This window comes from Clarias gariepinus, chromosome 19, assembly GCF_024256425.1.
Source record: "Clarias gariepinus isolate MV-2021 ecotype Netherlands chromosome 19, CGAR_prim_01v2, whole genome shotgun sequence".
NCBI classification, from domain to species: Eukaryota; Metazoa; Chordata; class Actinopteri; order Siluriformes; family Clariidae; genus Clarias; species Clarias gariepinus.
Window position 1 is genome coordinate 11,822,536 of NC_071118.1, and position 16,008 is coordinate 11,838,543.

The 16,008-nt window shown below is 38.4% G+C and overlaps 1 protein-coding gene across 5 annotated transcripts in view; it reads right to left on the reverse strand.

Moving 5' to 3' along the window:
• Window positions 1-771: 771 nt before the first annotated feature.
• gria4b (glutamate receptor, ionotropic, AMPA 4b) overlaps window positions 772-16,008 on the reverse strand; it is a 129,231-nt gene continuing 113,994 nt past the window's right edge. Inside the window, exons 14-16 of one of the 5 annotated variants that reach the window (XM_053478185.1) lie at window positions 13,101-13,215; window positions 8,719-8,856; window positions 772-2,958 (exon numbers count right to left, since the gene is read on the reverse strand). In XM_053478185.1, the coding sequence (XP_053334160.1) occupies window positions 2,794-2,958; window positions 8,719-8,856; window positions 13,101-13,215 (418 nt within the window). In that variant the 3' untranslated portion in view covers window positions 772-2,793. Of the gene's footprint in view, window positions 2,959-8,516; window positions 8,857-13,100; window positions 13,216-14,543; window positions 14,659-16,008 lie in introns of all 5 variants that reach the window. The other 4 variants (XM_053478183.1, XM_053478182.1, XM_053478180.1 and 1 more) reach the window with 4 other exon arrangements.

Sequence of the window (16,008 nt, forward strand, 5' to 3'; positions counted from 1 at the left end):
TAGCATTATTCATTAATTCATCTTCAATTTTGTTTATCCTGTACAGGGTTGTGGGGGGCTGGAGCCTATCCCATGGTATCTTAGACAATACATCCCAGGGTACAGACACGCATACAGTCATTTACATACAACAGGCAATTTGGGAAGGCGTACATTCAAACTCCTTGCACTGAGGCAAGAATGGAACCCTCGACCTTGGAGGTGCCACTGTGCCACACCATAGCAATGCTTATTTATTTTTATTGTCACTTGCATCATAAAAGCTTTATAAAGCATTCCCCGACTTTCTTGTACAATTAATGAGGCAAAAATAATGTACCTGTTATTGAGGAACAGCAACATCTTCTCTTGAAAACCTTCTTTTCCGGTGAAAAACCTACTGACCTACTGAGTGCTGACACCAGAGACCCCTCGGATTAATGTTTAATAGATGTTTCCTTGCAGAATATCAACAATTAAATGCCCTTCTTTGTTAACCAACACTGCACTTTAATTGGTTTATTATTAGACTTGAGTACGGGAGCAGCTGGCATACCAGTTCCTGTAAATGAGCTGTTACTATAGAAACTATCACGTATTAATATAAACTTGCAGCTGCAATACTGACAGTGCTGCTGTTATAGAAAATGAATAGAACTCTTCTGATCAATTTCAGCAATCTGTACCGTTATTGTTTAATATGATTTTAATCTGTTTCAAGTGTATCTTGGATGATCCAGATACTAAATAAAATGTGTGGAATGACAAGGTGTAAATACAATCAATGGCATCAGAAACATTTCAGACTAAGTTGTTCACAATCTTCATTTACAGAAATCTGAATTCATCCGATTTTTCTAATAAAGACTCAGGGACAATTTTTGGCATTAGTATTTTTACTAAAAAAACTGATCAAAATAAATATTTACAATTGATGATGGAGAACACTAAATTGGTTTTAACTTTACAGAGCTACAGACCAAAGATCAGTGTAACACAATTTTCACTGTTTAGCTGTATCTCATTTTTTCTGTGTGCATGGATATATGTGTGTGCACACGTGTACAGGTAGCTTGCATTAGTAGGTAGCTTTTTTTTTTTTTTTTTTTTTTTACTGGAACGTCTAGCCTACTACATCTGAAAGGAAACTGCTTTTTGCCTAATTGGGTGCAATTTATTTAAAAACACAACTCTACAGTTCAGTAGTTCAAAAAAAGGTGAAAACCTTTCACCCATGAATACACCCAAACTGAAATGTACTTTTGTTGAATATTTTTGCAACAATTGTGTGTGAATTTATTAAGTATAGGCAATGGATTGTAATTTGTAAAAATAGTTACAATCATAAAAACCCTTTTGATACTTAATTGAAAGTGACACTTTAATTTCAACTGTAATATTTTAAATAGATTAAATAGATTTAGGAGTCTGTCTGAGTGCAAGAGAGAAGATAAGAGAGGGAGAGGAAGATAGAGGGTGCAAGACAGAAGATGAGACTGAGAGACTTAGAGAAAGAACTAGTTCGAGATGAAGTATACAGTAGGTGTGGTTGCTTATGATTAGGAGACCTGAAATTGCACTTTCTAAGGTAATATTCCAGCTTCAGCAGAAATTAGTTGAGCATTTAGTGTCCCGTTTAGGTGCCCTGAAGCATAGAGGACGTCCTTTATGTCCGAATGTCCAGGGAAATCCAGCATGGACATATTCACTTGATGGCATCTCCTCCGCTACAGGTTCTGGAGGAGAACATGCCCGAGGCCTGGTTGAGGTTACACAGTGTTTTTGTAAAACAAAAAGGTCAAAGCTGGGCTTGACCACGGCTCTCGACTATACAGTGTCTTCAATATCTTTTCTACCTATTTTACTTTCTGAAAAGGGTTCACCAACTCATAATCTTGTCTGATTCATAAGCACATGGTTGCTCTGAGGCAAATACGGAAATTTCAAACCTGACATAAATTTTTATTTCTTTTTTTCTTCTAAATATACGGTAAAGGTCCATGGTCTACAACAGCACAGTGAGTAAGCAGGGCATGGCTTCGGGGATGGGCGTTCAGGTTAAGTTATACCATAAAACTGCCTTTCCCCGAGTGTCAGCTTGAGGACGTACTTGATGTTGATAACATGCCCACTGAATTCAGTTTATAGATTTTTTTATACTGTATGTCTATATAAATAAATCTGTTTTTTTTATATTTCTTTACAATTTTCTATCATTTATTGCATTTTTCTAACTAGATGAAATTAAAAAAAGAGAATTATACTTTTGTCCACGATAGAACTGGCTATTTACACATGTTTAAAAAGCAAGCGAGTGTGTACAGTCTTTAGTTCTATTTACAGAGAAAGCAGTGTAAATAATCTTTTTAGTTATGATCTTAGAATATACGTGAGCTTTTCACAGTTTTTTAGTACGTATTTATCATTAATACTGTTTGAATGATTATTTTTCACATTACAGTTGAAATCCTCCTGCACAACCCATATTAGTTATCAATATATCATTGATATTTATGTCTCTGCTTTAGTTTTGCCCCGAAAGTTCTGGGTGTGTTTCTGAATGACAGTTTTCTGGTCCTCTGGTCCTCTTTACTCGGCTTGAACGCAAGTTCTTTATACAGGTCTCTCAGCAGCTGGGCTGAAAACATCTCATCACGGCCACACAGTGGAGTTTTGAGTCCTTTTTCCGTATTTTCAGTGTATGGAGTGACTGAAGTGGGCCATTTATTCCTCTGATCGTGAGCGGAGCTGTTTTTGCGTTGGTTCGATTTGTGGGTCAGTGGGATTTTTAAGGCACTTGAATGTTTTTGGTCTTCACGGCAGGTCGGATGAGACCAGAGCCAGCCCGGAGCTCTGACGCAGGGAGGGGCCGGCGTGCACGGCCTTGGGGCAGTCAGGGGTCAGGACACGGCCGTTCTCGCCCACACTGCCTGTGATCGACAGCCGAGCCTTGTTCCGCATGGCTTCGGTGAAGGTCAGCTATATTAGGAAAAGAACAAAAATGCAGAAAAAAAAAGAAACACAGACAGAGAAAAAATAAGTCCACATATTTATCAAGAGAAAAAAAAAAAGAGCATTTTAAGGGGTTATGTTGTGAGCAGACATTATTAGCAAGCACAGACAAAACAGCAGATTTAAACACAGTTGAGCGATGAAGCATCTCAAATGCGTCTGGCCGAGCCCTGCAGCGCTTATGTATGAAATGATGCTCAAACATCAGAAAATAATGTAAAGAAAAAGAATAGTAAGTTGATTTTTTAATTTACTACATAGTTTCTATAAAACCGTTCTTTCTTCCATCAGTTATATATTATTTTTTTCTTTGGTGTAGTGAGGCGTTTAATGTTACTGTAGGCCTATCCTGAGGTGATTCTGATAATCGTCATGGTTACATTTCATCATGGTTATGTAGAAACAGCAGCATGGATTATTAATTAAGGCTTCTAATTATTACTTAATGACGGGATTGTGCTTTGCTGTGAGTTGAGTTCGAGCACTCTAAGTTGTCAAATGAGGTTGCCTGGCAACACTGCATCATGAAACTGACATGATCATGGCAGATGTCATACACAGTCATAAGCTGTCATGACAGATATCCAGTGAGATAAGCCTTCATGTTACTAGGACATGCTAATATAATGTATGATGCCATGTTAATTTGTTACACATTTTTGGCCTGAGATCTTGTAATGATAACTCGAGAGACAAAGCACTCCATAAAGTCTTCTCCAGCACATTCTAATGACTTATGGTGGTCATCAAAAATGGGTGAAAATTCCTCATATTCCTAGAAACACTTTCACAATTTAAGCCTGATGAATCGTGGCCATTAGGGAACAAAAATAAATAAATAAATAAATAAATAAATATGATACTCTGGTCATTCAGTGCATTCAGGTCATCAGCTGACATACTGTAATATTACTGCCACATAACCAACTGAAAGGGCACTATGCATGATGTGCATCGTTTCATGAGCTTTCCTTCTTACCCTGATGCACCCATCATTTTGGTAAGGTAGGTTTTTAATTTTTGTACTGTTTTTGAAACACGATTAGTTTTTACTGTATACTGTACCTAGTTTTTACTGTTTGGTAGTGTTGATTGCGTTGTGATTGAAGTAGGTCTAAAGCAATTTGTTCTCAGGTAATTAATCAAGAGTAGTTTCAGGCTTCCTCAAGGTGTGAATTGTGGGCAGGGCTTAGCTACATATATTGAAGGTGTCTCTGCTACAGACACTTGTGGGTTAATAAGCATATCCTGCAACAAAGTTAGTCAAGAATCTAGATAGCAAGTGCACAGAGAATTGACTCAAACCCTTGTTTATAGACAATTACCTCAGTCTAGCATGTGTCTTCAACCTATCTCTCTTAGTTCTCACAGACCAAGATGCTTTTACTCACACAGCAGAGGCAGATCTCCCAGAAACCTTATCTACCCTCCAGTACTGTCTCATTGCCCTGCACTGGTGGTAGGTGGGCTCTGGAACTGCCAATCTGCTGTAAAGAAAGCATATTTTATCTCTGCCCTAGCTACCCATTACTCTTTTGACTTTCTGGCACTAACTGAGAATTGGATATCGCCTCAGAACTACAGTTCTGTTACACCGGCTGCCCTATCCTCGCTTATGTATTCTCTTACTCTCCACGAGAAACTGGCAGAGGTGGTGGTACGGGTCTCCTGTTGTCCAAGAGATGGTCCTTCTCGTCTATCTCCCTGTCTCATCTCAGTTTTTCATCATTTGACTTTCATGCAGTTAAGGTAACCTCTCCAATTAACCTCCATAGCTTAGTTATTTACCGTCCTCCTGGCTCCCTCGGAAACTTTCTAGATGAAATGGACATGCTTCTCAGTCTTTTTCCTTCTGCTAACACTCCTGTCACTGTTCTAGGAGATTTCAACCTTCCATCTGACAAACTCCAATCCTCTTTCCTTCTCCCTCTCCTTAACTCATTCTCTTTACAGTCCTAGTACTTTCTGATGTACTAGGCAACAACAGGAGAGGATTAAGAACTGCAGAGAGAAGATGGAAGAAATCGCAACTTGATGCAGATCTCATCTCTTACCAGACTCTTCTCTCCAAATTCTCATGTTCTTCTGACTTCTGCCAAAACTACCTTTTTCAGAGAAAAGCTGGAAGCCTCTGCACATGATCCTGGCAAACTCCACAACATCTTTTCCTCACTACTCAACCCACCGACTCCCCCTGCCCCTTCCTCTCTGACTGCTGAGGATTTTGCCACATTCTTCAATGGGAAAATTGCAGCAATACAACAGTCCTTTGCTCCCAACAAAACTCCTACGGCAGAACCTCAGGACCTTCCCTTCCCTCCCTTAGCAGAATTCTCCAACCTTTTATCTGATGAAATTCAGCAGATCATCTCATCATCTAACTCCACCACCTGTTCATTAGACCCAATCCCTTCCACTATGCTCTAGGCCACATCACGAGACCTCCTTCCCTTCATCACAACCATCCCATATCATCTGGTCATATTCCTTTTAGAAAGGCAAGGGTAATTCCCATCCTCAAGAAACCCTGCCTGGACCCATCAGAAGTTAACAACTATCACCTGGTATCACTTCTCTCTTTTATTTCCAAAATTCTTAAAATAACTGTTTATAACCAAATGTCTCTTTATCTCTCACAGAACAACCTTAATGATCCCAACCAATCTGGATTCAAAGTGGCACATTCCACAGAGACTGCCCTTCTGTCAGTCACTGAAAAGCTCCATACTGCTAGATCTGCTTAACTGTCATCTGTCCTCATCCTCCTGGACCTATCAGCTGCATTTGACACGGTGAACCACAAGATTTTATTATCTATTTTTACAAGCCTTGGAATTTGTGGAACAGCGTGGCAATGGTTTGCTTCTTACCTCGAAGATAGGTCATATAAGGTAACATGGAGGGGATCTACATCTGCCCCACGTAGACTCTCTACTGGTGTCCCGCAGGGCTCAGTATTTGGTCCTCTTGTGTTCTCCCTCTATACCCGGTCTCTTGGTAAGGTCATATCATCGCATGGATTTTCATGCCATTGTTTTGCAGATGACACCCAACTTACTCTCTCCTTTCCTCCCTCTGACACTCAGGTAGACATCTTATCCTGGATGGCTGCTCATCAGCTGAAGCTCAATCTGAGTAAAACCGAACTGTTGTTCATCCCTTGTGACTCATCCCCAGGTCAAACCATGTAATATCCCTGGACAACAACCAAATCACTCTGCCCGCAATCTTGGGGTAACTGTGGACAATCATCTGTCATTTTCCCCACACATCGCTAACCTTACTCGCTCTTTTAGATTTCTTCTTTACAATATCAGAAAAATTCACCCATTTCTTTCTTCACAGGCTACTCAGGTGCTTGTTCAGTCCCTTGTCATTTCAAGACTGGACTACTGCAACTCACTCCTGGCAGGCCTGCCTCTGTCCACGATTCGTCCTCTGCAACTGATCCAGAATGCAGCAGCATGTCTCGTTTTTAACCTTCCCAAGTTCACCCACACCACCCCACTCCTCCGCTCCCTGCACTGGCTTCCTGTAGCTGACCGCATTAAATTCAAATCGCTGATGCTTGCCTACAAAGCTAACAATGGCCTAGCACCCACTTACCTCTCTGCTCTAATCACACCACACACTGCACCACGTTCCCTCCGATCCTCCAGCACTGCTCGCTTTATCCCACCATCTCTCAGGGATCAAGGGCGGCATTCATCCAGGCTTCCTCTAGATGTCCGTACAGCAGAGACTTTGACTATCTTTAAACGACGACTCAAGATGCATCTGTTTTTCCAGTACTTGGACTAATCCCCCCCCCCCCCAAAAAAAAACAAAAACAAAAAAACACCTCTTCCGAGTTATGTTGGACTAATGGCACTAACTTATTAACCTAGTTAACCCAGTGTAAGTATGTATCCAGTGATGTAAACTTTAAAGCACTTTGTGTAAGTCGTTCTTGATAAGAGCGTCTGCCAAATGCCTAAATGTAAATGTAAATAGGATCCGTTTAAACTCATCAGACCAACAAGACCAAGGAGCTCATGGTTGACTTTAAGAAGGAGAAAGGTGACACATACACACTCATTTATATAAATGGAGCAGTGGTGGACTGTGTCACTCGCTTTAAATTTCTGAGGATCTCTCCTGGACAAGCAACAGCTGCAGCCTGGTCAGGAAGGCTCACCAGCACCTCTTCTTCCTGAGGGGTCTGAGAAGGAACCATCATTCTTCACACATCCTGGTGAACTTCTATTGTTGCACCATCAAAAACATTCTGACCAGCTGTATTACAGTCTGGTATGGAAACTGTTCTGTGTCTGACCAGAAAGTGCTGCGTCGTGGGAACTTCACTACCTAAGATTGAGGACATTAACAGGAAGTGTTGCCTCAGCAGAACACACAACGTCACTAAGGACTTGCCCACAGGCTCTTTGCCATTCTGCCTTCTGAGAGACACTAGAGGCTCAGGAACAGCTTTTTCCCCCACAGCTGTTTCCTTTCTGACCCCTGCCCTCACCGGATCATACATATTGTACACACTGAACTAAATACTATTACTCTGACTAACCATATTTACTTTGCACTACTCATAACCAACTTCTATACAAACACTGTAAATAAAATTGCACTACCCATAATTGCTGCTTATAATTCACTACTGTACACATATTTATATCTGTATATATATTTATATTAATATCTTCCTTCATTGCGTTCACATATATATTATCTATATATATATCCAATAATTTTCAGCCATTTTATATGACTCCTTCACTGTGAACTGTTTACATATACAAATTATTTATAGGGCAAAATGACTTTTTGGGAGTTTTGGGGGTTGGGCAGTGTATAATGACATTTTGTTACATGATCATGTCAGATTTATGAAATGTTTGTGTTCTAAAGAGTTTTCTTTTTTTTCTGAAGTTAGTCAGCTGGAAAGAATTTCTCTTTTAGGTTAGTACTAAAAAAATGCAGATTTTAAAGTCTAATCTAAAATTTTTACTTTAAGCCTTACAACATCTATATGATGCGTGCATTTCTTGTTGTTTAAATGACCCTTGTTCCTAAATAAGCACATCTTTTGGCACAATACAGTACTATACTTTAACTATACTATACAATACATATATATTTATTATTATATTATATTATTTATACATACTGTATATATTAACAAAATACTTAACAATTAGTTGTAGTATGAAGCTAAAGATCTATTTAAAAGTGTCCTTTTAAAAAAATATACATAACTGTGGTGTATTACTGATGATAACGTATCTTGCTGCGGTGGATAATAATTTAAATGCTAATTAATTTTTTTAATAATTAAAAAAAGACATAATCTGACAGCCTTATGATCTATGCAGGGTGCCTCCATTTTGGGAACAATAACACATGGGCAAATGCAGACGTCTCCACTTGAATTACACGTAACGGAAAACGAGGACTTCACAGACACAAGCAGGCTGTACCACACGCTCAACACGGCAAGCGTTACTACGGTGTCACAGATGAGCTCCACTTACAACGACAGGACACCTACGTACGCCTGATCGCCTACATCTCTACGCCATCAGTCCCGTAGACGTTGTAACCCTCTCTATATGTGGCTAAGCTCTGGGTGCTGTGGGTGGGGCTAGGCTGAGGCGTGGGGCGGGGGCTAGGGGCAAGGGTGGGGCTTGGGACAGGGGCGGTAGAGGGAGGGGTTTGGAGTTCAGGCGCGTCCACCTTCATTCTCTTGGCCTCATTTCGTGACTTGTAGCAGAACTCGATGAGGGCAACCAGCATGGCCAGGCCCAGACCCCCGACCAGGATGTAGAAGACCCCAGCCACGTTACTGAGGCTCAGGGCCTGCGAGCTCTTGTCCTGAAGGCAGGAGGATATAGAGGATAAAGTTAGAAAGATGAAATATATGTTAAAAAAAATCAATCACGACACAGACATTCAAACACAATTCACAAGTCTACTCAATCACAGTTATAATTACAACAGGACTACATTCTATATCTTTTTTTCTATATCACACATTTTATAATAAACACACACACACACACACACCAACATACATCTATAATGCATACATAAATAGATTCTCACTGCTGTGATGTGTCTCCAGACTACACTATTTGCATCCTTTTAGTACTCATGCTTTTATCTGTTAATTCTAATCAGGCATCAATCCTTTGACTGCAGTTTAACCTCGAACAATTATAGCATAATTACTGGATGTTCACACTACCAAGCTACAAAGCTGCAGTGTGACGAGAGACATTTGAAATTTCTCAATCCCATAAAAATTTAATAAACATGACGTTGAGTTTTTATTTTATTTTACTACGTACTGTAGCTGCGGTCAGTCCTCATTTATGGTTTAACACACAAAAATGAAAGGAAAACTTTCCTTTTATTATATTTGTCATATCCTGTATAAGGGGCATTCAAGTCAACCTGGGACTTTTGATTAAGCACGGTTGTAAGACTAGCTTTTTTTCTCTATTTAAAGTAATCACCTTCTAATGCAGTTATCCCAGAGCTTCACTAGTGCTTGGATACCATCAAGTTACAAAGTAGCCTGCTTCACGTCTGAAACGTTGGCCTCCCGGGAACTCCTTAAATGGCCCAAACATGTGGAAATCCCATGTGTTTCACTCGCTGAACATTGATGGGAATGACTGCGGAGAGCTCTGAGCCATTACGGCCGGATTGTCATTCACAGACATGCGGCCTACTTTAAAACATTTGCACCATCTACAAGTCTTATCACCGTTCTGTGCTTAAAGTCTTCTGTAAATGTTGATTGGTTAATTAATTCACGAGAAATTTAATCACAAGTCCAGGTTTGAATTGAACACCCGCATATGACCTCTGTGTGTAGACATTCTGAAAAAGATTTAAGCAGAGTAAGGAAACATTAACCGCGTCGGCGCCTTTGGTTGTCGCTCTTACTTGTGTATTACTCGATTTATTTTTAACTTGTTAGCTGTAGATACTGCATATAGGCACACTACAAGTGACACGAGCGACTTGAAGCTTGCTAGTGTGAACAAGGGTTACTCAGCTCTGGTGTGCACTACTACTGTAAGTCCTGCTCTTACACATTATGAGCTCCCTGACACTGCATGGGTGGACAAATGTGTAGCCCATAATGAAGAAACAACCAGGCTTAATGACTGCTTTTTTCACCCTATTTTTTATCATTTGTGGTATCTTCATAACACATTCATAAGCGCTGAATTATTTTACTTTTCTTAATTTCTGGTGGATTTTCTATGAACTGCCTATTATCAAAATTTGTGAGGTAGCATTGCACTATACAGTACATGTTATTTTTCCATATTGCATAATGAAGAATACAGGTCATTGCCTGCACAATCGAAGAGATGTAGTACAGTAGTATGTGCGAGCTGTAATAACGTCATTTCCCACGTCAGAACGTTTGACACATGAAGTGGAAAAGTAAACACGGACGCCACCAGGTAAGTGTCTTTTGTTTGCTTTGTCTGTCAAACTGAATCTCATAAACAGCTACTTTAAGCAGACTTTTAAAGTTACAGACATCAGCAGTAACTGGCACCATTCTATTACAGTGACCTTCAAATGTCTATACGGCCTGAAAATGCAGAAGAGCCTTAACAAGCTAGACAGCTGACAATAGTAAGCAGCTTTAGCAGCAAGCTAGCTGGGAAATGTTAGTGAAAACTCTACCATTAGTGTGGTCAATCTTATAGATTAAACCAAGTACAATGTCTAAAAAAAGTAAAAGTAGTGACGAGGTATGTTACACAGAGGGCCTGGCCATGGTGTGTTAAAATTTCATTTTGATGAGGTGACATTTTCAGTGACTTTTCCCAGCTGTAGGCAGGGAATTACATGTTGAAATTTGTTCCTTAATGTAGCAATAGTACAGACAATGAATTAGGGTTCATTTTGAGATAAATGCATTGTACAATTACAGGCTTGAAGGCAGGTAAAAGGGTCAAACTGCATTGCTCTATCTAACCTTGAAGACTAGCAGCTGGTGCTATTTTTTTATTTATTATTATTATTATTATTATTATTATTATTATTATTGTTGTTGTATGGAATCATGAAACCTGTGCTCTTTAATCTTTAAGTGTAGGCGGTCCTCAGTGAAGCCCATACATCTGCCAAATTATTGATTTTCACACCATTGAACTAATCAATATTGCATTTATGACATTGCTATTAAGCACAAATGTATAACCTACAGTAGTACCTTAATTTACGTGCTATCTAAATGAAAAGTAATAGAATCGATACTTTACATGGATAGTTTACACGTCTTATGTCATGTCACATTACTATAAGATAAGAATATGTAATTTAAAACTATATAATTCATATACTACAAAGTCACATGCCATAAAAAGCAGCAACGTCACCCCACAAACCTTTATAAATCCAACCTTGATTATTAAAAGATTTATAAAATGCTCCTGAATGTGATATGAGCAAATAGTAATGTCCTGTTCAATTTCATATTTAAACTTTACATCAAAAGTCAATAATCATATTTTTCAGACAATAAGCTGCTGTGGAGAATAAATTCTGTCTGCTTACCGAACAAAATAAATTGTATAATTTGCCAGTCAGTTTTTATTAAACTATTACAGTTTAATCAATAATTGTAATTAATTAGGGTAATTAATTAAATAAATGTTTTATCATATCTCTAATTATTTGAAGGGCATTCACTCACATTTTAACAGGACTCTAAAAAGTACATTATCATTATTTTTTATACTTTAAATGTACCCTGATCAGCCATAACATTAAAACCATTAGTATTAAAAATCACCCGGGTTTTACGTTCCATTTGTGCCACCAAAATGGCATGGCTTTGTGAGATCTTTGAAGGTGTGCGGTGGTATCTGGCTACACGATGTTAGCAGCAGTGCTGTAAGTTTCAAGATGGGGCCTCCATGAATCAAACTTGTTTGTCCAGCACATCCCATGGATGCTCAATTAGACTTAGATCTGGAGGATGCACTGAGTGTTCTGATATCAGGCCAGAACGACCTTTTTTCAGCAGTTTTACTGTTCATTGCCCTTTCCTATTGGATCAGACCAGACAGGCTGGCCTTTCCTTCCCAAAGGCCTTGGGTGCCAAAGGTACCAGTTTACTAGTATATAATTAATAATCAATGTTATTCTTTTTACCTCTCAGTGGTGTTAATGTTACGGCTGATCAATGTATACTTAATAACATAAATCTATGCAGATCAGGCTTTTCCAATTCCATCTAGATATTCTCCTCTCCTACATTTATCACTTAGATCTTCTTCATGCATTAAAAATGGGAATAAAATGTTTTCACTTGAGAACTGATATTCCCCTTTCTCCACTGCCTTTGGGTTATTAGTTTTGTGTGTGTGTTTATAATTCATAAATTATGCAGATAATGCCCAAGGAAGCATCCAGATATCACAAAGCTCGAATAAGTTTTGTTTCTGCATATCTGCTTGACATGCAAATGGCAAAGCCATTTTTTTTTGTTAAATTTCCTCACACTTCAGGTAATCTATAACAATGTTGGACAACTGCTAGCCAATCAAAAGCAAATAAACTTCAGGGCCATGCTATATTGTTATTATAATAGGCTAGTGGGGTTCTATATTTCACGCTATGCAGCAAGTTATGAATTTTAATTTATTAATAATATACATATGGGTTATTATTTAGACTATCTGTTTAAATAATGTACTTATGTTGAAGATGTATGATATGTACTTATGATATAAGTATTTAGTATGTGAAAGAAAAACTATTTACAACACTATAAAAAATGTGACTTACAGTATAGTCTGGAATTTGTAAAAGTTTTTTGTTCCAAGTTAAGTATTGCTGCTGCAGTGAGACTTTGTGAACTGAGTGATGAACATATAGCTGAATTGTTATTTTTATATACAACATAAGTAATGTTTAGTCAAAATGGCATCTCTTTCTCTCTCAGCATGCTGTATCTGAATGCATGATTGTTCTATCTCTCTCTTCACTGTTTCTCACTCGTTCTCACTGACACACAGGCTGTCACCATGTCCGTACGAGCATTAGACAACAGTGATGGTCCCAGACTTGAGGAGACTGACCTTACTTCCCGAGTCCTTGGGTCCACACTCGCCCTTATCGTACCACCATTTGTTTTTCAGCTTGTCTAAGATGCCTGATTCACTCAGTTTCAAAACGGCAAGGTTTACGGGAGTTCTTCAACCACGCAGGGGAAATAACATAAATAACATCATAGGACATGTTATTTTATGTTATTCAGTTACATTAGCTGACACAGCAGTTGCAGTGGCAAAGTGATGAAGTACAGGGTCCCACTGGAGTACATGTCTCTATGCTCCCTTAGCAGGAAGCGTCCAGGCCTGGCACTGGAGCTACAGACATGTGCATGGGACCCTGCTCCATCGCTTTAGGCAACGGGCACATACTCCCACGGATTGGTTTTTGTTCAATGAAAGAAGCTCAGGGTGCAGTTACTGTTAGCCCACAACTATTGGCAAACATCGCAGTAAAACACATAAGCTGTTATGCAGGTGATAACTTTTTGTTCTGCAAAATTGTTTGGATTAGTTTTAAATACATTTCTGTTTCCATTACATTTATGTATATACTAAAATGCCTACATTCATATTAAACCAATAAAATGGCTTCATATTTTTGTGATATAATGCTTAAATATTGACATTGCTCTAAAATTAAATTTTAATACAATTATTGGCAAACCAAAGAGTTGTCTTTAGACTGAAAATCCTTTCAGTAAATTTTAAATCTATGAGATCTTAATAAGATAATATGATTAATAAAGGTTTAGAAACATTTTAAACATTTGGCCAATTTGGAAAAAACTATTCTTATCTTTCCCTTGTTTTTCCTTGCTGTATGGCCCTGTCGTGTACAGTATGTCTATCATTGGAGAAGCCTGATAAAAATCTGGTCAATGTAAATTAATTTCAAATGGCCATAATAGTTTGCCATGTATTTTACTATTCTTTTTTATGTATAATTCCCTTTCAGGGAATAGACACCAGCCCATTGTTTCCAGGAATTGTCCACAAAGAAGCCGTCTTTTAAAAGCTGAAAGCTGCTAAATATTCGAGAAACGGTCATGGTGCTTCATCTAAGCTCTTCACAATGACACGGCTTTGACTAGTTTCCTGGGCCAACGTTAAGCATGTCTGCTGCAGTTCCAGTTAAAAGCAGCTGAATGAGCCCTGCATTATTCATCCAAAAAGATGGATGTCTCTTCCGGCAGAGAATAGGAATGACAAAAGGAAGCCGATAACATTTTTTATGTGATAAATTGCAGTAGAAATAGAAAACTCTAAACACGGTGCATGTATGCTGTCTACGTTCCTGTCTAAAGCAAATATTTGTGTTCTGACAGTAACCGCTTTCCCCCTCGTCTCATTATAAACTAGATAATGTTAAAGTGATGCTTAGATGTGTGTGACTGTGATGTGCCCCTGGCAGATGCGCCCGTTGCTGAGGAATCTTTTTTACCCACGTTTGTCGACATAGTGGCTAACCTTCTCACCACCTCCTCCGCTGCCACACTCTCCTTTGTCGTACCACCACTTGTTTTTCAATTTGTCCAAGAGGCCTTGTTCATTCAGTTTTAAAACTGCCAGGTTAACTGCACTTCTTGAAACGATAAAACATAGTTTGTCAGAGTGAGCAGTATCCAATCAGAGGAAAGAAAAAAAGCAGTTATAGGGGTGGAAAGTTTTAGTCCCTTTTCCCCATTTTCCCCATATAAATCACATCAATGCACTGGACAAACCTCTCTTTAAAAATACATAAAAAAGGTCTGGACCAAGATCACATCTCTGAGGTACACCGCACCTGTTTTACACGTCTAAGAAGCCAACCAGGAAAGAATACTTGTTACCATTATTGCTATTTGGTGCTTCCAGTAGGGAGTAATCATTGGGTGTCATTTGCACAGAGTAGCTCATATAGCATATGTTTGAGATTTATTTTGTTGTTGTTCTAAATATTATTATATACGACATATCCTTAAAAGTTTCACAATTTAAAGTAATTCCATGATTTCATTAATTTCAAGCTAAATGAGGATAAAATTTAAAGCCAAGCTGCTAGCAGACAGAAATTCATTTTCACTGCCCATTAATTATTTTTATGTTTATATTCAACTACAATTAATCTAATAATTAATGAATAAATAGTTTGTTTAAAAAAATGCTCTACGTCATAATGAAACCTGATTGAAATTTGGTCAATGGCTTTGAACATAGTGCTATCAGTTTTGGTTATATTAGCTAGGCAGCTGGTTCAACTAGCTAGTCCCTTTGATTGTAAAAATGAAAAGACTGTATAATTGGCTTGTTGTTAGCAACTTGTAAAAGGCCCTGCAGGTTATTTTAAAATAACTGTTTAGATATCCACTGTTTCAATCCTTTTTTAAAGACAAGATATTGCGTTTAGACGGTTGTTTAATTTTCAAGATAGTGAAAGTAGGTGCATGTTGTCTTACTTGTCCTGTCAACAGGTATTTTATACTTAGAATAATAAAAAAGTCTAGTAAGATGTAATCTCTAAAGAAATAAATGCTACACAAAATCATTTAAGTATTTACTTTATTTCACTTCTAAAATTTTTAAATCTAGCTTTCATCTTTAAATCCAATTTTCTGTAAAAAGTGATGAGGTAGGTCTCAGAAGCAAAGTGGACTGAGAGATGTGATTGATGACCAAACCCTGGTGCTCCTTTTCCATGTTTTGATGTAAATTACATATGCCTAATTTGTTTCTAACAAGAACGACAAAGGACCGCTAATATAAGAACTGGGAAAATCAATATCTCCACTGGTCCTACTCTCTCTTACTCCTTCGCCCTTCCCCCATCTTCTGCTCTCTTTCGTTTGTCCTCATTAGTCAATATTGCTTTGAGATACACAGAGGAACCTTGTGGTATTGAAAACCTGTTTTTGTCCCCCTGGGCTGTCTACAGATGAACTGAGCATCTTGAGAA